This window comes from Oryza glaberrima, chromosome 9 (assembly GCF_000147395.1).
Source record: "Oryza glaberrima chromosome 9, OglaRS2, whole genome shotgun sequence".
Lineage (NCBI taxonomy): Eukaryota > Viridiplantae > Streptophyta > Magnoliopsida > Poales > Poaceae > Oryza > Oryza glaberrima.
This window is the reverse complement of record NC_068334.1, coordinates 16,434,310-16,458,279: the sequence shown is the minus strand read 5'-3', so window position 1 is coordinate 16,458,279 and position 23,970 is coordinate 16,434,310. Positions and strand designations below refer to the sequence as shown.

Genomic DNA, 23,970 nt, shown 5'->3' with positions numbered 1-23,970 from the left:
GATTTGACTTACAACATGCATCCTAAAATATAATGACAAGGTTTATCCTTCTTCAAACCATATGTAGTCTTGCAATAACTTATTTCTTGAGATGAATTAATTATAGGTTATCTAGCAAAGACAAACGAGTGTCTCCTTAAATGTGGATAAGTGGGCTCTCTTTCTATTTAAATCAATCATAAAAAAATTTATGTAAAATCAAATATAATATATGTTACACCATAAATTGTTGATTATACCTAGCCACAAAATTAGGACAAATTCACTTCATGCACACACTCTGTACTCCCTTGTTCAATAAATATTTGATGCTTAGAAAAGGTTTAATCAAACTTTAATATTCTGATCATTAATTTTATATCAAAATTAATTTATAGAATCTGATAAGTTTATGGTAGTAAGATAGTGCTTTTCGAGGAAAATTTATATATACTAAACTTTCAGCTAAAAATTTAAGAAATTATTGGTGGTTGGTATTTAAAAAAAATGACCAAATCTTATCTCAAGCATCAAATATTTATGACAAAAGGTAGAAATGAAAATGGTTGGAAAGCAAACTTAACAATTTTTGTAACCATTGTCGTGACCTTGGGTTACGGTAAAACACAAATTCCCCACCTATCTTGAGAATTAGCTCGAATAGAAATGCAAAATGTGTGAGATGATATTTTGCTATTAGTTATGTCTTGTCTTGTTGCAGTATTATGACCGACTTATATGGTTCCAGAGGTACATGTGAAGTTACAATCTTACCTTTGAGGGTGCACAGGAAGTTACTGCAATACCCCTATAATGCTAGAAACCCTAAGGGTATAGTTGTACATTTGTGTGGTCTCTGAAGCTTCAGGTGCCAGCTTGCAAGAGTGGTTGGAGCAGTCCCCATGGTATCTTCTTGAGGAATATTCCTAGTTCGATGGCGTAACCTTCAAGCTTCATCTGCCCTGATCGACTAGTACTTACCTTCAAATGCTTCTTTCTAGACATCGGTCGTTTAGTATTTACCTGTCATATTAAGTCGAGAAGTGTTTGCCACAAGCAAAAACCTCTTTGGTTGGTAAAAGTCTTGCCATTCTACTGTATCCGTAGATCCAAAAGTATTTACCATAAGTAAAAGTCTTGCCATAGATAAAAGCCTTGTCATAAGTAAAAACCTTGTCATAGGTAAAAACCTTATCATAAGTAAAAGCCTTGTTATAAGTAAAATCTTGCCATAAGAGCCTTGTCATAAGTAAAAAAAACCTTGTCATAAGTAAAAACCTTGTTATAAGTAAAACCTTGCCATAAATAAAAAACCTTGCCATATGTATAGATCTTGCCATAAGTAAAAGCCTCTTTGATCAATGGGTGAGAGTGTTTCGGTCTATTAGGATCTTTGATCAGTGAGTGAGAGTGTTTTGGTCGAATAGGGGATGGTATGTGCCTCCTGCTACAACAACCATATTTTTGTCCGAAACGGAATCAGAACGGTAAAGCCGATAACAAAAATGGTACTGAAAATTAATTATGCAGATGGAAACATGTTAGTATGGATCGAAAACCGCTAATAAATGTCGAAAGCATTGAACTGTAAAATCACATATAACCAAATAAATTCTAGTTTATACTATGTACTTCTTCCGTCCAAAAAAAGCTAACCTAGAATAGAATTTATAAATACGATGAGTAATGTATTATAAAGATGGTAATTTCCACATAATAAATACAATAAAATAAGAAGCGGTTGGTAGAACAACAAAACCGTTTCCATTTATCATTTTTCTTGCCAGTTTCATTTCTGTTTTCAGCGTTTACCATTTCCCATATGATTTGTAGAAATCAGAAACGAGCGTCAATTTGTTGGGAATTTCCGTGACCGTTTTTTAACCATAATAGGAGGGAGTATGTATCAGGTTTGCTGCCCAAGCCATTCTACTGTATCCTGAGTAATTTAGTTCAGTTATAGGTTAAGCCTGAAAATTTGTGAGGTCATGTGGTTTTCACTAGACCCTAGAATTCTTAATCTCCAACAGTAAACGCACCCTCTTGCCGGATGGATAATATACGAATTGGCGGCATGGCCTTTGCCCCAGACGCAGAAACCATAGAAAAAACCGGCAAAGTGCAAGTTGCACCCACAGATTCAGACTCTAGCACTTGTCCACTCTCCCCCACCCCATCGCCACAGACAAAACACCATCACTCGCATAAAGAAAAGGAAAATGGCGCGCAGGCAGGCAGGCAGGCAGGCTGGGCAAAGATAATAGCACGATGCCAGGGCATTCCACCATCCCCTGCAACCTGGGTACATCGATGAACCCAGCACATATGGCTGGCTGGGCTCTCATCATCTAGCTCTAGTTGTGTGTGCGTGTGTGTAGTGTTCACCTGCAGACTCTCTCATGCTGTCATGCAGATGCAGCCCCAGTAGCTTGAGCTGGCCATGCGCCCATGCCGATGGCCTGGGCCCTGCATCGCCATGTAGAATCTGGCAAAGAAAAGTTTGTGTGTCTGTGTGTGTGGATGATTCATTTGCTGCCATACAAACAAACAAACAAGGAGGGCGCCATGTGGTGGCAAGCAGGCATTGCTGCAAGTTGGGGGGTGTGGTCTGTCACCTCACTTTCAGCTCCTAATGATTTAAGAGTGTGTGTCTGCATTGGGCAGTGACAACTGACAAGGGTGGGGGACGGTGAATCTCAGAAAGTTGAGCTATAAGCCTGAGCTTTGGTGAAAGATGGGAGGGTAAAATGGTAGTGAAGGTAGATAGTATGGGAACTACTACTGTCTACTGTTGTTTGTTAGCTGCCATGCGATGATGTTGTCTGATGTTTTCCATCAATCAGATAAAAAATGACAAAACAGTGCACGGGTAGTTTTCTCTTTCCTTCTTTTGGGGGGTGGGGCGTGGGTATCTTCCCGTTTTCCCTTCATCCGTAGAATCTACAGGTGACCACCACAGATCAGGAATGGCAATATGGCGTTGCTTCGTCAGTTCAGTTCAGCAAACTGTTGGCATGTCGCAGGGCTCAGCCTGACAGCGGAATGCTTCAATCCAGCGATCTAAGACAGCTTGAAACAAAGGCACCACGTTCGCCGTGGGGGCTAGAAATTCCCACATTAATCGGAGAAAAAGAAAAGCAGAGTCAAAGTAGAAATACAATTAAAAATAGCTGAAATTCGGAATTAAAAATATGCAATATGGAAAGAGGAGTACATATAGGAACCCAATACGTGATTAATCAAAATTCGAAATAAAAATAAAATAAAATCCAAAATTAGAAAAGGAAAGGAGAGTCTAAATAGAAATACAATTTAAAAATATCTGAAATTCGGAATTAAAAATAAGCAATATTGAAAGAAGTTTCCATATAAGAACCCAATACTAGATTAATCAAAATTCAAAATAAAAATAAAATAAAATCTAAAATTAGAAAAGGAAATAAGAGTTCAAGTAGGAATACAATTTAAAAATAGCTGAAATTCGGAATTAAAAATAAGGAATATTAAAAGAAGAGTCCATATAAGAAACCAATACGAGATTAAGTAAAAATCGGAATAAAAATAAATAAATCTAAAATTAGAAATAGAAAATAAAAGAAGAGTTCAAGTAGGAATACAATTTAAAATTAGCTGAAATTCGGAATTAAAAATAAGCATACTGAAAAAAGAATCCATATAAGAACCCAATACGAGATTAATTAAAATTTAGAATAAAAAATAAAATAATATCCAAAGTTAGAAAACAATAAAAGAGAGTTCAAGTAGAAATACAATTTTGAAACAACTGAAATTGAAAATAAAAAATAAAAACATTAAAATAACACAATACGGTATTAAATAATTTTTTTAAAAAAATTCTAAAATTAGAAAAAGAAAAATAAGATTTCAATTAGGAATACAATTTATAAATAACTAAAATTTTTGATAAAAATAAAGATTATTAAAATAAAAGACCATCTAAAACACATGACGAGATATATTAAGTAACATGCCTATAAAGGGGTAGAGTGGTGGCGGTTGATATGACATATAAAAATTGTTAATAAAACACCAAATAGAATCCTAATGACGATTAAAAGGAGAGACGTCAGGGAGGCCGTGAAGAAAACGAGTAAGGCGGTTGCCGAGATTTCTAGAAAGTAAAAAAAAACAATTTTTAGAATCACAATGATAATAAAGAGTAGGTGGCGGATGGGCTGTAGATCAGGGACATAGTGACATCGTTTGATGGCACTTCTAAAAATTATTAAAAATAAAACTACAAGTCCAATTTTTAAAGGTTCGGAACTTATGAAAAGTAAAAAAACCAATGATAATCATGTTCGATTTTAAAATCAAAATGAAATAAAGAAGGGAGGCAGCGGGCGAGCCGTAGAGGATTACAATGGCAAAGCCGCTAACGGTTTGGCGGGACTTCTAAAAAGTAAAAATGAACTTAAACGATAATTATGTTCGATTTTTAAATTCTCAACGACAATAAAGAGATAAGACAGTGGACGTGTCGTAGAGGAGTATAATAGCAACGTTTGACGGGACATCTAGAAATTATAAAAATGATACCCAACGTGACAATAAACTCTAAAAACTATAAAATCCAATTTCTAAAGGTTCCAATAAGAATGAATAGAAATAGTGGTAGATCGAGCAAGCAAATAAAGAAGAAGATGAGACATAAGGTGTAGCAGCTGGTGTGACTTTTAAAAACTATATAATTAGAAACACGATGATGATAAGGTTTGGTCTTTCAAAGTCCTAAGACAATGAGATAGCTATTTAATAAATTTTAAGTAAAATCATACTTAAAAAATATATGATTTTGTTTAGGTGCTAGCCGCGCAATTGCGCGGGCCACCCAGCTAGTTCTAGTAAAAATGACCTCAATCCGCTATCCTAATCCGGTGGTGCGCCATGACGAACTCACCACAGCAATTACATCGATCCTGCAATTACATTTTTCTTGACAGGATTTAAAAGAGAAATTAAAAGAGAGAGGTATTTTCTCAGCACAAACCTTATGGGCCAATTTCATGGAATCAAGAATTCTACCCGCAGATTATGGGCCAAAAATAAAAGCCCAAGAAATTTCTTTCTGCTGCTTTTATGGCTTCCGTTCCTTTTCTTGTCAAAATCAGCGGCTCCAGACTGAATATCTGTCAGGTCAAATCGCGCCTTCTGAAATCCACACGAGAAAAATACCTGCAGGCTTGTCTGCGCCACCGCTTCGCCGATGCCAAGATCGGCAGGATCTCTTGCTGTGCGTCGCATGTTAGCATTAGGCTTTACCACACGATGGCTGCCTCTGACCAAACCTGCACAGGTTCAGGCTTCAGAGAGTGACAGAGAAAGGAAAGAGCAAGAAATTAACCAGCTCTCTTCCTTTTCGTACGGATTCAGCGTGCACGGATGAATTCAGGCCGGGAATATACTCACACGATGGCTGAGACCGGTGTTCAGTCAAATGTGGTTCAGAATCTTGGCCATATCATATTAACCGGGGGCAAAAAAGGAGTGCTTCCTAGATCTCTAGTTGGGAGAGGATCTCATGCATGCATGTTGTGTCCTTTTCAATCGATCTGATTTTCCTAATAATAACTAGAGAAGCTGTCATGAGATTCCTTATGTAAACAGGGGGTGATAATTAGCTTGAGTGATCAAGAAGATTATCGTAATTAATTGGATGCACGTACAGTCAAGGAATAATAACCAGGCTCATTTGGTTGACAGCTATGCAAGAGCAATATACTACTAAAGTCATGTATTAATAGCTTTGATGAATGCTTCTCTAGCTTGCTGATCAGTCCTACTATGCGAGTTTGTTTTTTGGTTAAATTTAAGCTCAGTGCTGAGGAAAGACTATATAGCTTGAAACTGTTATAATCTGCCAGTTCAGCGTTGAACTGGTTAATGGGTTTAGAAATCTGAATTAAAGGTCAGAACCAAGTTGAACACATTCAGCGCCCAGAATCTGTGAACTGAGAAGAATTGCAACTTGCAATGAAGTGCCTGTACTACTTCATCATCAGTTCATATAATACGAAAAGAACGAAAGAAAAGGTTTCCGTTGTTAGATTTGCTATCGAGAAATTAAGATTCTGCTCCTCTGCATGGTTGGTTCCTAGGGTGGAGGAACTTTCTCAGTCGATGGCTCTCCTCCTTTCGATTCACTTTCTTTCCCTTTTCCTTGCCGGGCAACAGTTTCAAAATGGGCCTCCTCTTTGGAGTTTGGACAACACCAATAGGAGGTTTTGGAAACCCAACTGTCCAAACATCACAATAAGTCCATAACAGTTGAAGGATATGATTAAAAATCCAGTGCTTTTGTAGCATGCATATCAATGGAGGGCAAGTACTATGGGCATCAAGCATAAAGCCCCAAAATGCCATATAGGACTAAATAGTGAGGTGGAGGAGAGAAGAAGGATGAGAGATAAATAGTCACCTCTCATGCAAGAGGCAACCCCTACACAAATTTCAATAAACATGTGAGAGTATTAGAGATATTGGGGATTGTGTGGTAGAGGTAACCTATTATACATATCACCTCTTAATTTAATTATGTATGTCATGCATGAAATTGGATGTGGTCACTTCTACTATAAAACTTGCCCTCAGCAGTAGTAGTAGAGAATTTTTTTTCTCGAAAGACCAGCTTGGCGTTCTATTAATTTTAGGAGTAAATATCCGTAAAAAAAAAAGGAGTAAAAACAGTAGCCAAGTGGTGATATGAAAATGTAAATAAGATTTACACCTGTGGCAGCAAACATGCTTGCCTCTAGCTGTATTCATGATTTCGATATTCTCGCTAAATCTTTGGCACCTCTCATGTTTCAAAATTTTATCTCGTCCAAAATACAGTTGCATACTTATCATATGGATGATTTGTCGTCTTATTGTTAGATATATAGTTAGATATGATACAAAGATAGAAGGATAAGAATAGATTAGCCAAAGATATAATCATATCCCTTATCTCTTGTAACAAACTTGCATGTAATTCTCCGCCGCGTTTTGCCGGCTATATCAACAAAGGTATGGCTTCGCTTTTTCCACATGGTATCATAGCCTTCTCCTCAGAGATACATCTAAAACAAGCCGATGGCATCTTCCTCTTCCACTCCGGTTGGTGCATTGCCTTCGTTGTTCCGGTGACAGAGAAGTTGGGAAAGGGGAACTATCTCCTATGGAAGGCGCAAGTCCTTCCCACCATTAGAGGAGCCCAGATGTTTGGGTATCTTGATGGCACCGCTGAGGTCCCTGTAAAGGAGATCAAAGTGAAAGAAGGAGACAAGGTAATCAAGAAGGTGAATTCAGATTTCACCCGGTGGGTAACTGAGGATCAACAGGTCCTTGATTATCTGATGACCATCCTGACGCGTGACGTCCTGATGTTACTAATAATTCTGGTGAAATTTTGGTAGTTTCTGAAGCAAATTCTGAGCAGAATTCACTTCAATAACAGAGCATGATGACGCTGGACACGAGGAGGATTTCCCTGAAGCAACAGGGGAATTTTCAGGAGAATCTTCCCCTGGATCGCCAATGCAGACCTCGGGAACCACGCCTGTCTCCCTTGGCGCAAGTGCTCACTCACCAAGCGAGAGTGCGGCTGCCTTCTCAACCAATGAGGACGCGTCTGCTCCCAATCAGGCGTTGAGATCGTCAGCTGAGGCAGGCCAAGCTAGATCTTTTGTCACTTCAGAAGTAGTCCGACCACACACTCGGTCACAAAGTGGAGTGGTCAAGCCAAAAGTCTATACTGATGGCCATATTAGGTATAATTTTCTGACTGCTTTAGGAGAACCACAAAATATTGATGAAGCATTGGCAAATGAAAGATGGAAAGAAGCCATGGATAGTGAGTACCATGCATTGATCAAGAACAAAACTTGGCATCCTATACCAACAAAAGAAGGAAGAAATGTAATTGATTGCAAGTGGGTGTACAAGATCAAGAGGAAGACTGATGGCTCTCTTGATAGGTATAAAGCTGGACTAATGGCCAAAGGTTTCAAGCAAAGGTATGGAATTGATTATGAGGATACCTTTAGTCTTGTAGTTAAAGCTGCAACCATTCGAGTAGTCTTGTCTATTGCAGTTAGTAGGGGATGGTGCCTCAGGCAACTTGATATACAGAATGCGTTTCGTCATGGCATTCTTGAGGAGGAAGTTTATATGAAGCAACCACCAGGATATGAAGATAAATCAAGGCCAGATCATGTACTCAAACTAGACAAGGCTCTCTATGGTCTCAAACAGGCGCCAAGAGCGTGGTTTGAAAGGTTAAGTCAGAAGATACATCAACTTGGTTTTATTTCCTCTAAAGCTAATTACTTCACTATTTTTCATAATAAAGGATCAGTCACAATGTTTCTGCTAGAACGACTAATATTATCAGCCCTGAGGGAGTAGCACTTACTAGAACTAACATATCTTTTCCTGTGAATAATGTTTGTCAATTCCTTTAGTTGCCAATGACAGATCACTAGACAGCAGTGAAACAGATTCTTAGAAAATATACTCTTGGCACCGGTCTATAGATCAAGAAAGAGTCATCTACTTTAGTTTGTGCTTTTTCTGACACTGATTGGGTAGAAAATGTTGATGATCGGCACTCAACTAGTGGTTTTGCAGTTTTTCTTGGATGCAACCTGGTATCTTGGAGTGCTCGCAAGCAAGCTATGGTTTCTAGATCAAGTACTAAAGCTAAGTACAAATCTCTAGCGAATGCCACAACATAAATAATTTGGATCCAAACTCTTTTGCGGGAACTAAAAGTTTCTTCTCCACCGGCAGCTCAGGTTTGGTGTGATAATATTGGAGCAACTTATTTATCTACTAATTTAGTGTTTCATGCTAGAACAAAACATATAGATATTGATTATTATTTTGTGCGTGAAAGGGTAGCACAAAAGCTTCTAGAAGTAAGGTTTATCTCAACTAATGACCAAGTTGCTGATGATTTTACAAAGGCATTGTGTAGTCGTAAGTTAGAAATGTTTAAATACAATCTTAACTTATGTAAGTTATGATTGAGAGGGGATGTTAGATATATAGTTAGATATGATACAGAGATAGAAGGATAAGAATTAGATTAGCCAAAGATAGAATCACATCCCTTATCTCTTGTAACAAACTTGCATGTAATTCTCTGTCGCATTTTGCTGGCTATATCAACAAAGGTATGCGGCCTTAAGAGAGGTGAGAACGCTTCGCTATTTCCACACTTATAAGATTCTTTTATTTCCTTCCTTCAAATTTCTCATGATACTTAGACTAGGGCAGATTTTAATCCCTCGTGGAGCGGTCATGGTTGCGCATTCTGCCAATCCAATATGAAAGAAGGCTATTGTGGTCATGTTTGTCATTTGTTGAGGCTGATGCAACTTGGTGAAGGTTTCATTCCATACGCACGAGTGAACGAGCATTCCAAAATCAAGTGGTGAGCACATTCCAAATTCCTCATGCATAGCTAACAGAAATAGCAATTCGGCCATCCTCTTTGCTGTAATCTGTCAACAGTCCAAAGTCAGTCTTGCAGCAGCAACCTGGAAAAAACCTTACATTTGGCGGGGGCCCATGTTTTCCAAACTTGGCTACATGATGTCGCCTTTGCTGACTTTGTACTGTATTCTCTGGTTGCTGACCACTTCCACCTTATTGTGTCTTTGATGCCTTCTATTAGCTATGGGTTTGCTCACTCCAATATACACCAAATGGAAAAGTATTCCTCGAACAGAGCCAATGTCATGTTGTGTCGTATGTCTTCGAGCCATTGCTAATTGCATAATGGCTCTTGTATTGTTCTCTGCTTCTGTCGGCATTGATTATATGGGTTTAGTGCAATGCTCCTTAATTGCTACCCTTCGATCTAGCTATAAGCTCGTGTTTTTGATATCTCCTAAGATGACTACAGTGGACGTCGAAAACAATGCCTATCCTTGTCATCGCAAGGCATAGGTGTTCAAATCCATGGTTTGTTTGGCACATTCCTTTCATACCAGAGCCACCTTTGACGAAGCATACTAGCGAATTTTCTAGGTTTGGAACCCCTTACCCTCCAAATTTGAGCAGGGAGCAAAACCTTGTTAGAGTTTTGTGTTGAATATGTGTACAAAGTCGGTTATAGTTTTGGACTTGGAGTTGGACATCCTAGGCTCTCTCTTAAATAGAGAGGCACACATGTTGTAATCGCATGGCGACTTAGCATAGGCAAGAGGGAATGGTTGCCGGCAGCATCCGCCGAGGATCATTGTAACTCTGATACACTTTAATTGTGTTGGATCGAGATGGAGTGCACGTAATCAGTGCCCCAGGATGTAGGGTTTGGCTGAACCACATTAGCAAATATCGTGCCTTGGTGTTATCATCGTATTTGGATCTTTTATAGTGTTTCTTCCGTGTTTGGTTACTGATGAGCTATCGAGGCTGGTTTTTGTAACAAACCTTTGTCCAATCGACCGTACATTTGCCCTCGTGTAGTTCTTCATAGCGGCATATAGGAATCATCCTTTCACCTTATCGATCTTCGTGTGGAATTGTTTGGGAGGCTTTAAGACAATGAGTACGTATGTTGGGGTGGAGCTAAGCACTGAATTCACCAGGACATGACACCTTCATGTGGAAGCATTTTGTTCTAGCCGGGCAGGTGAGCCTCGGTATTGTTTTCTATTGGCTGCAAGTGTACACGCCTGAGGCACCCTAGAGTAGGTAGATAAATGGGAGGGTTTCTCGTTGCCATGTGAAATTTTCTAAAACAACAACCACATCAATATCTTGGGAGTTGATTGGTGTTACTGAGCTTTTGGACAGGTTAACATGTAATACTGTTGCTTCGACAAAATTCTAGAGTATTTTTGTCGGAGAATGAACTCCTCCACCAGGGAATCGTGAGGCCCCCCCTTTGTGAGTTCGGCCGGGGGCAGCGGGTGAGATTCGAGGGCTCGGTGAGCGAAGCTATGTGATCTTGAGGGGGTTAGGCCCCTCCAAGACGATGAGACAAAAGAGGCTTATACAGGTTCGGGCCACTATGAAGCGTAATACCCTACTCCTGTGTGTATGATGATTCTTCTGTGCTTAGAAGTCCCTGAATCCCCGATATACAAGCTAGGGTTGGACAAGCTTTGGCTCAGGGATCCTAAGTCCGATCCCCCCTCCTCGCTAGGCAAGGTCCTCCTTTTATACTCTAAGGGGATACCACATGGGCCCAACAACCTAACATAGCTCCGGTGGAGAAGTATTATAATATTTGCATTAAATGCATGTCTTGTCTCTTGACTTAGGAAGCCAAGCGCACGTCGTCTTGATGATGGGGCCTGTCAGATCTTCGCCTACGATCAAGCGAAGCTGAGCGTCGTAACTAGCCGACGGGGCCAAAGCCAGCCGTTACGGAAGAGCTAGCACAGGGGGCACCGGGCGTCGACGGTACCCAGAGCTCGACGCAGGGCTAGGATAGAGCTAGGAATCGTAGCCCCCACACTTATAGCAAAGAATTGCTTGTATGAATGAAGCAAACACAAACCTTGCTTGCATGTCGCGACCTTTCAAACCTTTAGCTCGAAGAGGCCCCCTCCCCCCCCCCCCACCATGGGTTCTGAACCATCTTGGGAAGCCTGTGACCACTTAACAAACGAGATCAGGTTCCCACGAGCCTGCGCCCTCACGCTACACATTATGTTTGCTCTTTCCTTTCGGTGGCCTCCTTCCAATCTCTTTTCCTTCTACATGGATGATTACTTTAGCACGAGTGTGAGAGCCGAAAACTCTAGAGCCAGCAATCCCCGTCCACAGTTGAGCCAGGCCGGGTACCGTAGCCAGCCGGCGGGACCAAAGCCAACCGCTACGGAAGAGCCAGCACAGGGGGTCCCGGGCGTCGACGGCACCCGGGGCTCAACTTAAGGCTAGGATAAGGCTAGAAAACTTAGCCCCCACACTTAGCGAAGAATCGTTCATGTAGATGGGAGAGAGGTTGGGCTCTTACCACCGAGGGAGCAAACAAATACGCAATACGTGGGCGTCGCAGGGCCATGAGAATAGAATGGGGGGAAATAAATATAAGATTTCAAGCTGTACTAGGTTGATAAGTTGAAAATTTGAAAATACTGAAAACATGAGAGGACGATTAGTTGAGCCAGGCCGGGCACCGTAGCCAGCCGGCGGGACCAAAGCTAGCCGCTACGGAAGAGCCAGCACAGGGGATCCTGGGCTTCGACGGCAACCGAAGCTCAACTGCAGGGGTCCTCCCAGGAGTGGACCGAGGCGGGCAGCAGGTTCATGAGCCAACCCCGCGCTTGGCCCCTGAGGGCCATGGGGAAGAAGTTCGCCATGACCCGGTCGTCACCCCCCGTCTCCTCTATGATCATCGTGTGGATCTGGAGGGACTCGGGGGGTTGACGCTGTCGTCGTACTTCTCGGTGAGGCTAGGCCGAAACTTTGGGGGCCATCGGACATTTTGAAGACTCGCCACAAAGAACTGGCCGCTAGCCTTACCCGGTGGGGATGTCGGGGGCCTAGCCCCCTGCTTGTGGTCGCGCGACACTCCTGAGGAGGCTGTGCCTTACACCGCATCGGCGGCGCGGCGCTTATCACGCCGGCGCTCGAAAGAACCTCAAAAATCACGAACGCGCCCCCTACCTGGCGCGCCAGATGTCGGAGAATGAACTCCTCCACCAGGGAACCGTGAGGCGCCCCTTTGTGAGTTCGGCCGGGGGCAGCGGGTGAGATTCGAGGGCTCAGTGAGCGAAGCTATGTGATCTTGAGGGGGTTAGGCCCCTCCAAGACGATGAGACAAAAGAGGCTTATACAGGTTCGGGCCGCTATGAAGCGTAATACCCTACTCCTGTGTGTATGATGATTCTTCTGTGCTTAGAAAGTCCCTGAATCCCCAATATACAAGCTAGGGTTGGACAAGCTTTGGCTCAGGGATCCTAAGTCCGATCCCCCCTCCTCGCTAGGCATGGTCCTCCTTTTATACTCTAAGGGGATACCACATGGGCCCAACAACCTAACCTAGCTCCGGTGGAGAAGTATTATAATCTTTGCATTAAATGCATGTCTTGTCTCTTGACTTGGGAAGCCAAGCGCACGTCGTCTTGATGATGGGGCCTGTCAAATCTTGCTGCCTGACACAGGGGGTGCCCCTGTCAGTCACCATTTAATGGGTGAAGACTTCTGGGCTCCTATTACACCGAGAAACGGGAGCCTTGCTTTGACCAGAGCGGGAGGACCGACTCCGGCTGGGATAAGAGGATGAGAACCTCTCACCATCATTATTTGATGGGATATGTCGGGCTGCACGTCGCCTGACACACGCGATGGTGCGCCTGACATCATGGGTCCCATCAGTCATTCGACCGGTCACAGACCGGTTGAGTGCACTGTACACCACATTAAATGCGGCGTGGCGCGACCGCTCGGATCACCATAAATGCGGGTAGGTGGGCACCTGGAGGTGGACACCTAACCCACCGTACGTGGTGACCTAGAGAGGGGGTCGGGGAAGCCCGACCCCTAGTCACGGGAGGGGGCGGCCTTCTCCCTCTAGTCTCGGCCAAGGAGTGGCCGCCACCCTACCTCGGGCCCGACCCCCCCTCGGGGGAGGGCCACGTGGCATTGGAGGGCAGCCTCCTCCATCCAGTCTCTGGGAAGGAGTGGCCGCCGCCCTACCTCGGGCCTGACTCCCCTCGGGGAGGGCCATGTGGCATCGGGGGGCAGCCTCCTCTGACTAGTCTTTGGGGAAGGAGTGGCCGCCACCCCACCTTGGGCCTGACTCCCCTCAGGGGAGGGCCACATGGCATCGGGGGCAGCCTCCTCCCTCTAAACCTGATACCCTCGGGCCCATATCACCGACAATTTTCAATAAGTTGTCCACTTCGCCTCTTGAAGGATTAAGGAAAACTGTTGCATCGTCTGCATACAAGGATATTCTGAATCTTGCACTTGGATTACCTAGGGTAATTGGATGCCCTTCCTCGGTTGCTAGATGTAGCATTCTTTGCAAGGGGTCGATTGTTAGGATGAAAAGAAATGGTGATAGTGGCTCCCCCTGCTGAAGCCCTCTACTACATGGAATGTTTTCCCTCATGTGTCCCCGTCCAAATCTGTAGTACTCATATTTATTTATGGTAAGAGGTAAGAGCAAGTTTAACAAGCGATATAAGTAATTGTTATCTCATAATTTTATCCATGTCGCCATGTTGCCATGTCGGTAAGTCACCAATTAAGAGGTGGGATATACAAGACACTTACCTCTACAGTCTACACTAGCGCTAACAGACATACCCCTAACAATCTAACAATGAAAACGAGCCAGGCTGTCTGAAAGCACGAATGGCTGGCTCTTTGTGCAACTATCAAACTCTATTTCTTCAAGTAGAAAATCCCTAGACACTTTTTGCACCGTATCTTTTCCAACTTCAGAAATCTCTTCCTGCATGCGCATTGTTTGGCTGTGGTATATTACAATGGCTGGCTGCATCCAGTCGTGCTAATATTATACACACAAAGTTTGCCACAGTGGACGATATAAACGGCTCAGAGAGCATTAGCAAACAAGTTGGTTAATTAACATTTTGTACGGTTTGACCGGCCAATGGAGGGAAAGAGCAGGCAAACAACCGTGGCCAGTGAAATTTGCGATGGCACGCAGGAAGGTCAGAGACGGCCAGGAAAAGAGAATACTCCTGTACATATATATCCACTCGTTCGTAGTACTTATTGACTGCATAATCTGGTTAACTGTTCATGAATCTTCGTGATGGTACATATGATCAGGATCTCACATGCACGTCCTTTTCAACATTACATATTGACTGCATAATCTGGTTAACTGTTCATGAATCTTCGTGATGGTACATAATCTCACATGCACGTCCTTTTCAACATACCGTAGCCAAGATATCCAGATATTACTACTCATAGCACTGTAGGGCATCATAGGCTATGGCAGTATACTAGCAAACACACAGCTGCTTAATTTAAACCGTTTTATTAGCGCAAAGCACAAGTTAAAAGTTACTGATTTTATCTCAACCACAGGAAGGATTTTTTAGAAAATAATTGCTGCGCCAAGTCTTTAAAAGGAGACTCGTCAGATAGCGTGATTCGCATGTCATCTCTGTTTTGCTTCAGTGAGAGTAATTCGGCCAATACATGTATGAAAAATGAGGGAATGATTTTTGAGGAACATACTTTTACCCGGAGCTACTACTCCCTTCATCCTTCCAAGTGCATAGCTAAAATATTTATATTTTAGAACAGAGGTAGGTGCTATTATAGATTCCAACCGATCTCCAGTGAATTCGTTGAAATACACGTTAATGTCCAGTATGATATATTTTTCCCATCCCACAATACTTGTCTTTTTAGCATTTAAAAGTTATTTAAAAAATAGTTGCCACTTTGAAATATTACCTGTCACATCAACCGCTTCTAATTCAAAGTTCTCCTCATTTTTACCCCCCCCCCCCCCCCCCTCACCACCATCACACATCTAACTATACATTATTTAATAAGATATAGTACAATTTTTTTCTTCTAACTTTAATAATGTTAAAGAATGTAGAACGACAAGTATTTTAGGAAAGAGGCAGTAACAGTCATACTTAAGTTTGAATTCCTGCAAGTACAAGCTGAGTGTCAAGTACAAGCTGAGAGTTTAGGCATTTAACATTACAGGTTTAGTGATTCCCTACAGAACATTGACAGAAAAATGTAAAAGTGTGCAATCTCGGCAACTTTGTTATTTGAGATAAAGTAAAATATTACAACACGCGTTCACCAATGTACATTACATAACGAACTGAGAAATAAATTACAGCACGGACAAACTGACGGACGCCTATATGTGCATGCCAATAACAAAAGGAGAAACAAATTACAGTGTGCATGCATGCAGCAGCACGCACGAACTGACATTGGCAGATGCCTATATGTGCATGCCAATTGCCAAGCAATCCAACCAAGAAGAAACTGTGTAGTACTGTACTGTGATCGTCCATCGATCTCAACGGACGTTGCCGGTGGCCTTGTTGCCGATCCCCGGGCTGTGGCCGGGAGAGGTTGGGCGGCCGTCGGTGCTCGCCATCTTCGACGCCGCCGTCACGCCGCCACCGGCGGCAGCCGCCGGCTGGCCGCCTCGAGCGGATGCGTACTGCGGCGCCTCCTCCTCGCCGCCCTTGCTCGCCGGCGCCGCCACCCCCGCGGTCAGCCGCCTCGCCTCGCCGTGGCGCACAACGTGGCTCGACACGAAGAGCAATGCGACCAGAACGCATGATGAGAGCTTGAGACCTGCCATGTACTAGGCAGGTTGACAAATGTATGGAGGACTTGTGCTGTTCAGGTGGCCAAAGACACAAGCTCCTGTGCTTCTCCTAGCTTGCTATTGCGACTGCTCTTCTCTTTTGAGTTTCTTGGCTTAGATTCGATTTGGATGCATGCCACTACGACAATTTATAGGGAGAAGAAAGTGCAATTTGCGATGCTGTGGTATGCTAAAGCAGCAAAGCTGTCAGTACGAGGAACAGGGAAAAAGGGGTCAAAATAGAGAGATGCGCCAAGAAACTAACACAAACACCCATGAAGAATTACACGAAGCCATGGATGTCATTTTCACAAATTCAAAAATTTTCGCATGCCAGTGCTGTAGTCAGAAACGATATATTCCTCTGCATGTGTGGTATATTCTAACAAAAAGCTGAATCGTATGTTCACCAAATTCAACCTAGAAAGTTAACTATCATAAAGTTTTACAGAGATGTAGTGCATGTAAACTCATGTAATTAACTTACATTCATGGAGTGCCAGAAGCCCAGACACGCTATGTTGCATGATATTCAGAAAAGGTCAGCAGCATTTGCATGGCACAATCTGGGAATCTTCTTTGCTTGGACCATGGCACCATGCATAGGAGGCGCTCGTTGCATTGGCGTCTAACTTGCATTCTGCTCCGTCGATCGAATAGCCCTCTTTAGTCTTTTGACCGGCCAAGCACATTAGTCGGCTCCCAGGACCTAGGAAATTGCCTTTTAATTATTAACTGCACGGCCTATGACCTGACAGGAGAAATACTTTTCATGTGTGCGACGGGCCGACGGCTCTGTAAAGTTGTGCTGGATCAACGGTGTAGGAGACACAACAGGTGCAGGCCACTAACAAGAACAATAAAGTTCAGGATTTTGGCATACTATATGGCAAGAAATACTTGTCAAATGTGTTTCTTTCTCCAAAACTATAGTCGATCAAATATATAGCATTATTGCACTAACAATGACCCCCATGTCTGGCTGGCTGAAGTCCAAGCATTGTACTTAATTGACACAAATTTTGCTACCATCCAGCTAAAGGGAAGCTCTAGGATTCCAAAATGCCAATTGTCTCAGCTTTACTAGCTACATGTATATTTATATTTATGTGTTCATGCACAATTTGCATTCCTTACCTCGCAAGTGTGAGATTGATCGCTGGTCAGATCTTTCGGTGCTCCAGGTTTGCTTGTTTTGGGGAGCACATGGTTAGGTTAGGTCAGTTTTAGAATGCCTACGCACTGTTGTATCCATCAAAATAATAGCTTCCAACACCCCCTCATTGAGCCTGAGTTGTGCTATTGGTTTGCTGGAAAGTTAAACAAATACAACTTGGCATATAGTTAAGACCATTATCACAGAAATTGGTCCACCTCGGTGTTAAACAATTTTTTTACCAGCAAGTTACTAAGTTGGCAACTAGGTAGTGAACTGGAACATCAAGTGCAAGATAAAAGCTAGAAGGTACTCACAGATGAGGTTCTTGGGCAGCCCATTCAGAAAGTTCTGTCATTAATAAATATGGGCAACTTTGAGTTAGCGAAGCAGAGAAGCCCCTTGCATACATTTGTCTAGTCTGTACACGCTCCAAATCCAATGGGAATTGGACGTCTTCCCGCCCATGGCCATCGGAAGTACCAAAGGGGCAAAACGATCCGTTCTGAAAAGGAAGCTCATCTTGTTATTCAAAGAAGAGATACGTTATCTATTTCTACGTACAAAGTGTAGAGAAATCGTATCTGGTACTTGTTCCATGCAGCAGCGTGCTACGTCTTTATTCCGATTGTCTCGCTGCATGGCCGACCTGCAATCGTTCAGCACTCATTTGGCTAAAATAAAATGGCTGAAGTTGACAACACAACAGAAAAGGCAGTCCAATGCTCAATTTTATTAGAAATGAATATTTGTATTATTTTTTTTACATAAGAACAAAACTAGCAGGACATCAGGGACTCAGGGCCTGACATTCTACAGGTGTGGCCAATCAGTATGCCACCTATACATTTATTTACTATGTTACAGTGAAATTTCCAAGTCAATGAATAAATCAACTAAGTGCTAAATTAAATGATCCAGATTTTGCTCTATCAAATATGGAGGTCATCCAGAGAAGATTCCTATTTGGCACGAATAAAAAAGAGAGGAATTTCTTCATTTCGGTGATCTTGCTTCACGAATTCGCTTTTCGTCAGACAGCAACCTCGCAAATCTGCAAATAGCAGGGGTACTAAGTATAGATGGATTTATAAAACAAGAGATACTATTATCATAAATAGGCTGATAAGTGGTGACATGTTCACCTCTTGAGAGCTTCCCCGTTGGTAATTTCTGAGTCATCACAAGCAGGCACCATCTGGCCAGTCTCCAAATTTGCCCGTGAGACAGGTTTGTTTAGCAGTATTTCTCCAACATTAGCAAGTTTCTCCAGATTATCCCTAGTAGCAACATCAACAGATGCGAGTGTCCCTTCGAGAGTATCATCCTGTTATTCCAAAGTGGCATTTTTTTTATATTAGGAATCATGTTTGTTGGCTATTACTTGATAAAAAAAAATAAACTGTCTGTATCTCTTTCTTACCTGAATCCTCAGATAGTTCTGCTCAGAATGTAAAACTTTGAAAACAGCAGCGATGTGGATATCCACCATATCAGCACTTGCTTGTGTGAAAATATCTACCAAGGGAGTGGACCCACCAACAAGCAACCAATCCAGAACTCCCCATGATTTAGCTTTTTGTGCATTGTATTTCCCTTCAATTTTTGGGGAGCCCGTGCCAAGTGAAATGACCAAAAAACGGCCGTAGTCCATTGGTTTTATTGGGAAGAAATCTGGATTTTTCTTGAATATCTGCTTGCTTACTTCTCCAATGGCAACTAAAGCCTAAACAAGATAGACATATTCAGGGCCTTTTGGGGAAAAAACATCGCTTCAATATATGAACTGGGTAAACTTGCCAAACCATTTTCAACATCACAGAGTGCACTTCAATGGTAATGAGTTGTTCACAACTACAGAGACATCGTACCGGATTATTGGCAGCTACTCCACCATCAATAAGATTGAATTCCTTGATGTTTCCATGACAATCTTCAGTCCTGAAGAAGTGCGCAGGCAGGTAAGTCGGAGCAGCGCTCGTGCTGATGCAAATATCTGATAGCAGAGCATCCATAGTGTTGTTGTTCTTCTTCTTAACCTATGATATGAGAGCATAAGGTTCATGTTGTGTAGTCTCCATCATTGTTGTATTGATGGGAGTTCTTATTACTGGCTCATAAATAATTCCTATGAATTATTTTCATAGCAAAATAGAGAAATAAGTACTTGTGTATAATACATGTTCTTGTGCCCTTAAAATTGAATTGATTGAATTTTATTACGAATTGTAGACACTTGTGTCCAAAACAACACACAAAATACTCTTGAGAGACTTTAAAGGGAGAAGGATGAAGGGAAAGAGGGATACCTCGTAGGAAGAGAAAATGGTTGGTTGTAACCGCTTGATGTCGAAAGTTGGTATGACCACATTTGTTAAAGTCTGATGCAGCCTGGTGCTTCCTAATTTCTCTCTTACAACTTCATGAAGGTGCTTGCCATCATAGGAAGGTCCTGATATTGATCGAAATATCCTCATCATCCTACCGAATGGACCCCTAAAGAGAGAAGCAAAATGTCAACCAGCCAAGTTATGAATCATATCAGAAAAAAAAAACTGCAGTATATGTATTCACCTGAGCTGTGGAAAAATTTTTGGAGCATGGTTCATATAAAATGCTTTAATATCCTTGGCTGCAAAAAGTGGTCTTCTTTTCTTGTTTGGTGCAGCCAGCATCGCAGTCACTAACCCCCCTGTGCTAGTCCCAGCAATGACATCAAAATAGTCGGCTATTCGGGCTTCCTCTCCATCAAGTTTCTTGAGAAATTAAACAGAAAAGATTTCATGAGAAGCAGTCAAGAACATGAACTGTGTATAATCTGAACAGTTCATTTCGTGCACACACACACACGGTTATGCTACTACAGAGAGAGAGTCAGCATGTAGATCAAACAGAGATTGAAATGAAAAGGGAAATTTAATTTAGCATGCCAAGTTTATTTTTGGTGGTACCACAACATTCAATTCACCATCTATAGATGGGACATAACAATCAGATTTTCTCAATTAGCAGAATAATTGTTATGGCTGTTCCAGCCGTATCAAAAATGAATTCGGAATATTCGATGCAGAAAGAAATGCTGAAAAACCTGAGCAACTGTTGAACAATTACATCTGCATAAAAGAAATGGCTAAAGACAGAACATATGGCAGAAAAGATCAGTAAATCTCATTCTGGCACTAATGCAAAAGGTTTTTAAGAATTAAGATCTACTTCGAAACGAAAGGATGTTTTAATTTATAGAAAGATATGGTTACTGAATTAAGTTTGAATCTAAATGGTTTAAATTTAAAACAAGCAAACCAAACAAATGCCGTTTCCTAACCCTAGAGCACCAGTTTTCCCTTGTTCTTGGAACTTATCTCTCGACAAGTTAGAGTTGCCTTGGCCACGAAATGGAACTCATAGTATAACATAAATATTTACCTGCAACTCTGATTCTAGAAAGGTAAGAACAACAGCTGGAATGATTCCTCGAATCCCTCCACCATCAATCGAGAGAACTGTTATGAGGTTGCCATAAGTTGGTGGATGTCTACAAATGATATGTTTTTCACTCTCCATATTTCTAATCTCTTGAGGATAGGTTACACACGATACAATAGTATTTCTGAGGGTGGTGATTTGAGAGCTGAAATGAACATAAGAAGCAAGTATAAATAGATGCAGCGACAAGAAATTTCATGGCATCGGTGGTAGGGAAGGTCAACAACGTTCAGGATAAGTCATGATGCACAATCTAAACGTGTGATAAAAATGGAAACATGTCAAACTTTTACTCATGAGAGGCAACATAGAACTGAAGTTGCAAGAGTGCACACTTTATTGTTTGAACCATCGTCAATAGTGGTGGCTAGCTAAGGTGTTTTCAATAAACAAACTGGTGGCAACTGGATTTCAAGGATTACTATTACTTACTTGGGCTATTATTGCTTAGTTGGATTATTATTGATAGTGGTGGCTATCAGTAATTATTATTGCTTAGTTGGATTAACTAACCAAATATGGTATGCATAAAAGAATCTGGGTTGCTGAAACTTAATCCAGCTGTGCTTAGGGATGTTAAATGAACCTACTGATGTGACAAAAATAATTGCTAAGAGAATTTATAAAAATGGAAAGTGAGATATTCTTCACCATGATGGATGAGAGGCTTGCATCCGCAATTTTGATTTGAAATGCTGTGCATATGCCCCTTCATGCAAATAAACATCTCTTTCTCAGTTGCCCTTAGACTAAGGGATGCTTTAGTGCCCTGAAGCTGGGGGTACTGTCAAAACAAAAAAAAAGGAAATTCTTACATCCAAGTTCAAAATGTTGGTCATGTTGGAAAATTCACCTTCACTTATATGCTCTGTTTCAAACCAATCTAGCTTGCATTTTTGCACGCTACGAAAAGAATTAGATGGCCAATTTGTGAACTACTTCATTTGATTGACCGAAATTGATCAAGAAATAGCAACAAGATCATAATACCAGCCCATACATAGAAGCTCAGAAGAAGGTGTGCCATTGTAGTATTTGATTTTGGGATGTATGCAGCCACAGGAAAGAAAAACGGTTACAAGCTCCATTGCATTGGTGCCATCTTTATTTAGCTGGATTTTTGTTACATCAGTGGTGAGGTATGCTCCCTTTTTTCGTACTCACAATTGTATAGCACTATAGCTAAACAATATTCTCTACATCAAATTGAGTAAAGAAAAATGATGTCCTTTCCTTGCCCAGATAAATGAGGGGTGAAGTGTAAACTTTCAGCATATCAAGATATAAGCCTAATCTGATCTTCTGCACCAAGAAAAGGCCAACATCATAATACCAAACATTACATATTGAAAATATTTAAGGATTCAAGACCTTTTGAACAAAGAATGGTCAGAAGAATAATCGAATGATTTACTAAAGGAAGGGAAACAAGAACAAATACTAACTTGCAGAAAACTAGTCACAAATCCAAAGTATCTAATGTTGGAGCATCCTTTATTCAACAGCTACATTACTCTCTCTGTCTTTGAAGTTCCAATATAACAAATCCCAATCCCAAATTTCAGTTCATCATCAAACAACACATTTTCATCACAATAAATAATTGATAAATGGTACCATAAACTTTTATGGGCACAACTGTAAGCAATGATGATATGTGACATACCAATGTTGTTCATCAAAATTAATTGTGGTGTTAGCAGTAATTGGTCAGTTTTAACTCTCTTTTTTTAATAATGAGAGGAGTGATTGCTTACAAGAAAGTCTAATAGAAAACCAAACATCTTATAATAAGTTTTAATAGAAGATTGTGAGTTGCAATGTATGACTCGCACAACAGATTGAAGCCGTAATTACCAAGTATGCTGACGATGGCTCTATTTCAGTTCAGGATGCTGTCCGATTGCTGGTACCATTGGAGACCTCTTCTCAAATTCTCATCATCTCATGACTCATGCAGTTCTTACAATAGTAACCTTGCTTACCGCATGAACTATCAATCTGCCATGTAACAATTCCACGTCAATCTTTCTGGCACTGCAAAAAAGAAAATTAATTGATGAAGTAATATCTATAATACTGCCAGCATTATAAGATTACTTTCTTTTATCAAGAGGAGGTGATCCCTCCTCCCATTTCCATTTATCAGAAATGAGAATACAATGTTCATCTAGTAAAAAAAGTGTCATTTGATTACTACAATAACATTTATTGCATATAGCCAGTGTTATTTGATTACTGTAATAACATTTATTGCATATAGCTCACAGATTATTCAACAGCATTATCTCCCAAGATAAGAAAGGAAGCTGCATTTGGTCAATGATAAGACAAAGAGGTAAAGTCAGAACTGTACAAAACCCTGTTGACTCAGCAAATGAAAGGAATTGTCCAATACATCATCTATGCGACCATGCCCTGCAGGATAGACAAAGCAGAGAGCCGGGGATTGGAACTCCATAATCAATATGGTTACGGCCTCCCTGAAAAACATTATCCAAGAGGTACGAGCACGGAAAGTACTTCAAAGTGGCTCACAACTATGTTCTGTATATTTGCTGGTTCATCACAGCTGTCAAATAGCTTAAGTAATTAGGTTGTTTCTGGGATCACCTTGTATTGTATGTTGATCATTCTCTCACCTGTACGTAATCATTCTCACATATGCGTGACGTATTACATCAGCTAACAAGTCATGCAACAAGATGGAAAGGAATATTCTTACTAGTGCTTAATATTTTGTGAAGTCATGCCAGAAAAAGAAACACAAAAGATGTTTTGCTGTATATCCAATTGGAGACTTCTAGCAGTAAACATCTGTGCATCAGACTCTCCAAGATAAACCTGACACAGGGGAGCTAGTTTATGCTAAAACTGTTTAGTATTTCCTTTCTATCGTGACTTGAAAAGTTTATATTCATGTCTTACATTTATTAAACATATGTATAACACATAATAAACGTTCTAATGGATAAGAATAACCCACTAACTCAGTCTGAATTTGGACTTCATAGGCTAGTAGAACATTGTACTGAAAAACAACCAAAGCAAA

General features: G+C 41.3%; 1 protein-coding gene across 4 annotated transcripts; it reads right to left on the bottom strand.

Annotated features, from left to right (window-relative positions):
- Window positions 1-17,977: 17,977 nt before the first annotated feature.
- LOC127784478 (patatin-like protein 2) lies at window positions 17,978-23,842 on the bottom strand. Of its 4 annotated transcripts, none has more exons than XM_052311792.1 (9): window positions 22,776-23,842; window positions 21,570-22,220; window positions 20,859-21,063; window positions 20,007-20,188; window positions 19,742-19,928; window positions 19,304-19,471; window positions 18,856-19,158; window positions 18,578-18,759; window positions 17,978-18,486 (listed from the first exon to the last, which is right to left on the bottom strand). In XM_052311792.1, exons 2-9 carry the CDS (start codon window positions 21,590-21,592, stop codon window positions 18,429-18,431), a joined length of 1,308 nt encoding a protein of 435 aa, XP_052167752.1. In that variant the 5' UTR covers window positions 21,593-22,220; window positions 22,776-23,842; the 3' UTR covers window positions 17,978-18,428. The 4 variants fall into 4 exon arrangements, with proteins under 4 accessions (XP_052167752.1, XP_052167751.1, XP_052167753.1 ...); XM_052311791.1 differs by having other exon boundaries at window positions 21,570-21,702; XM_052311793.1 differs by having other exon boundaries at window positions 17,980-18,486; window positions 20,859-23,842.
- Window positions 23,843-23,970: the final 128 nt, after the last annotated feature.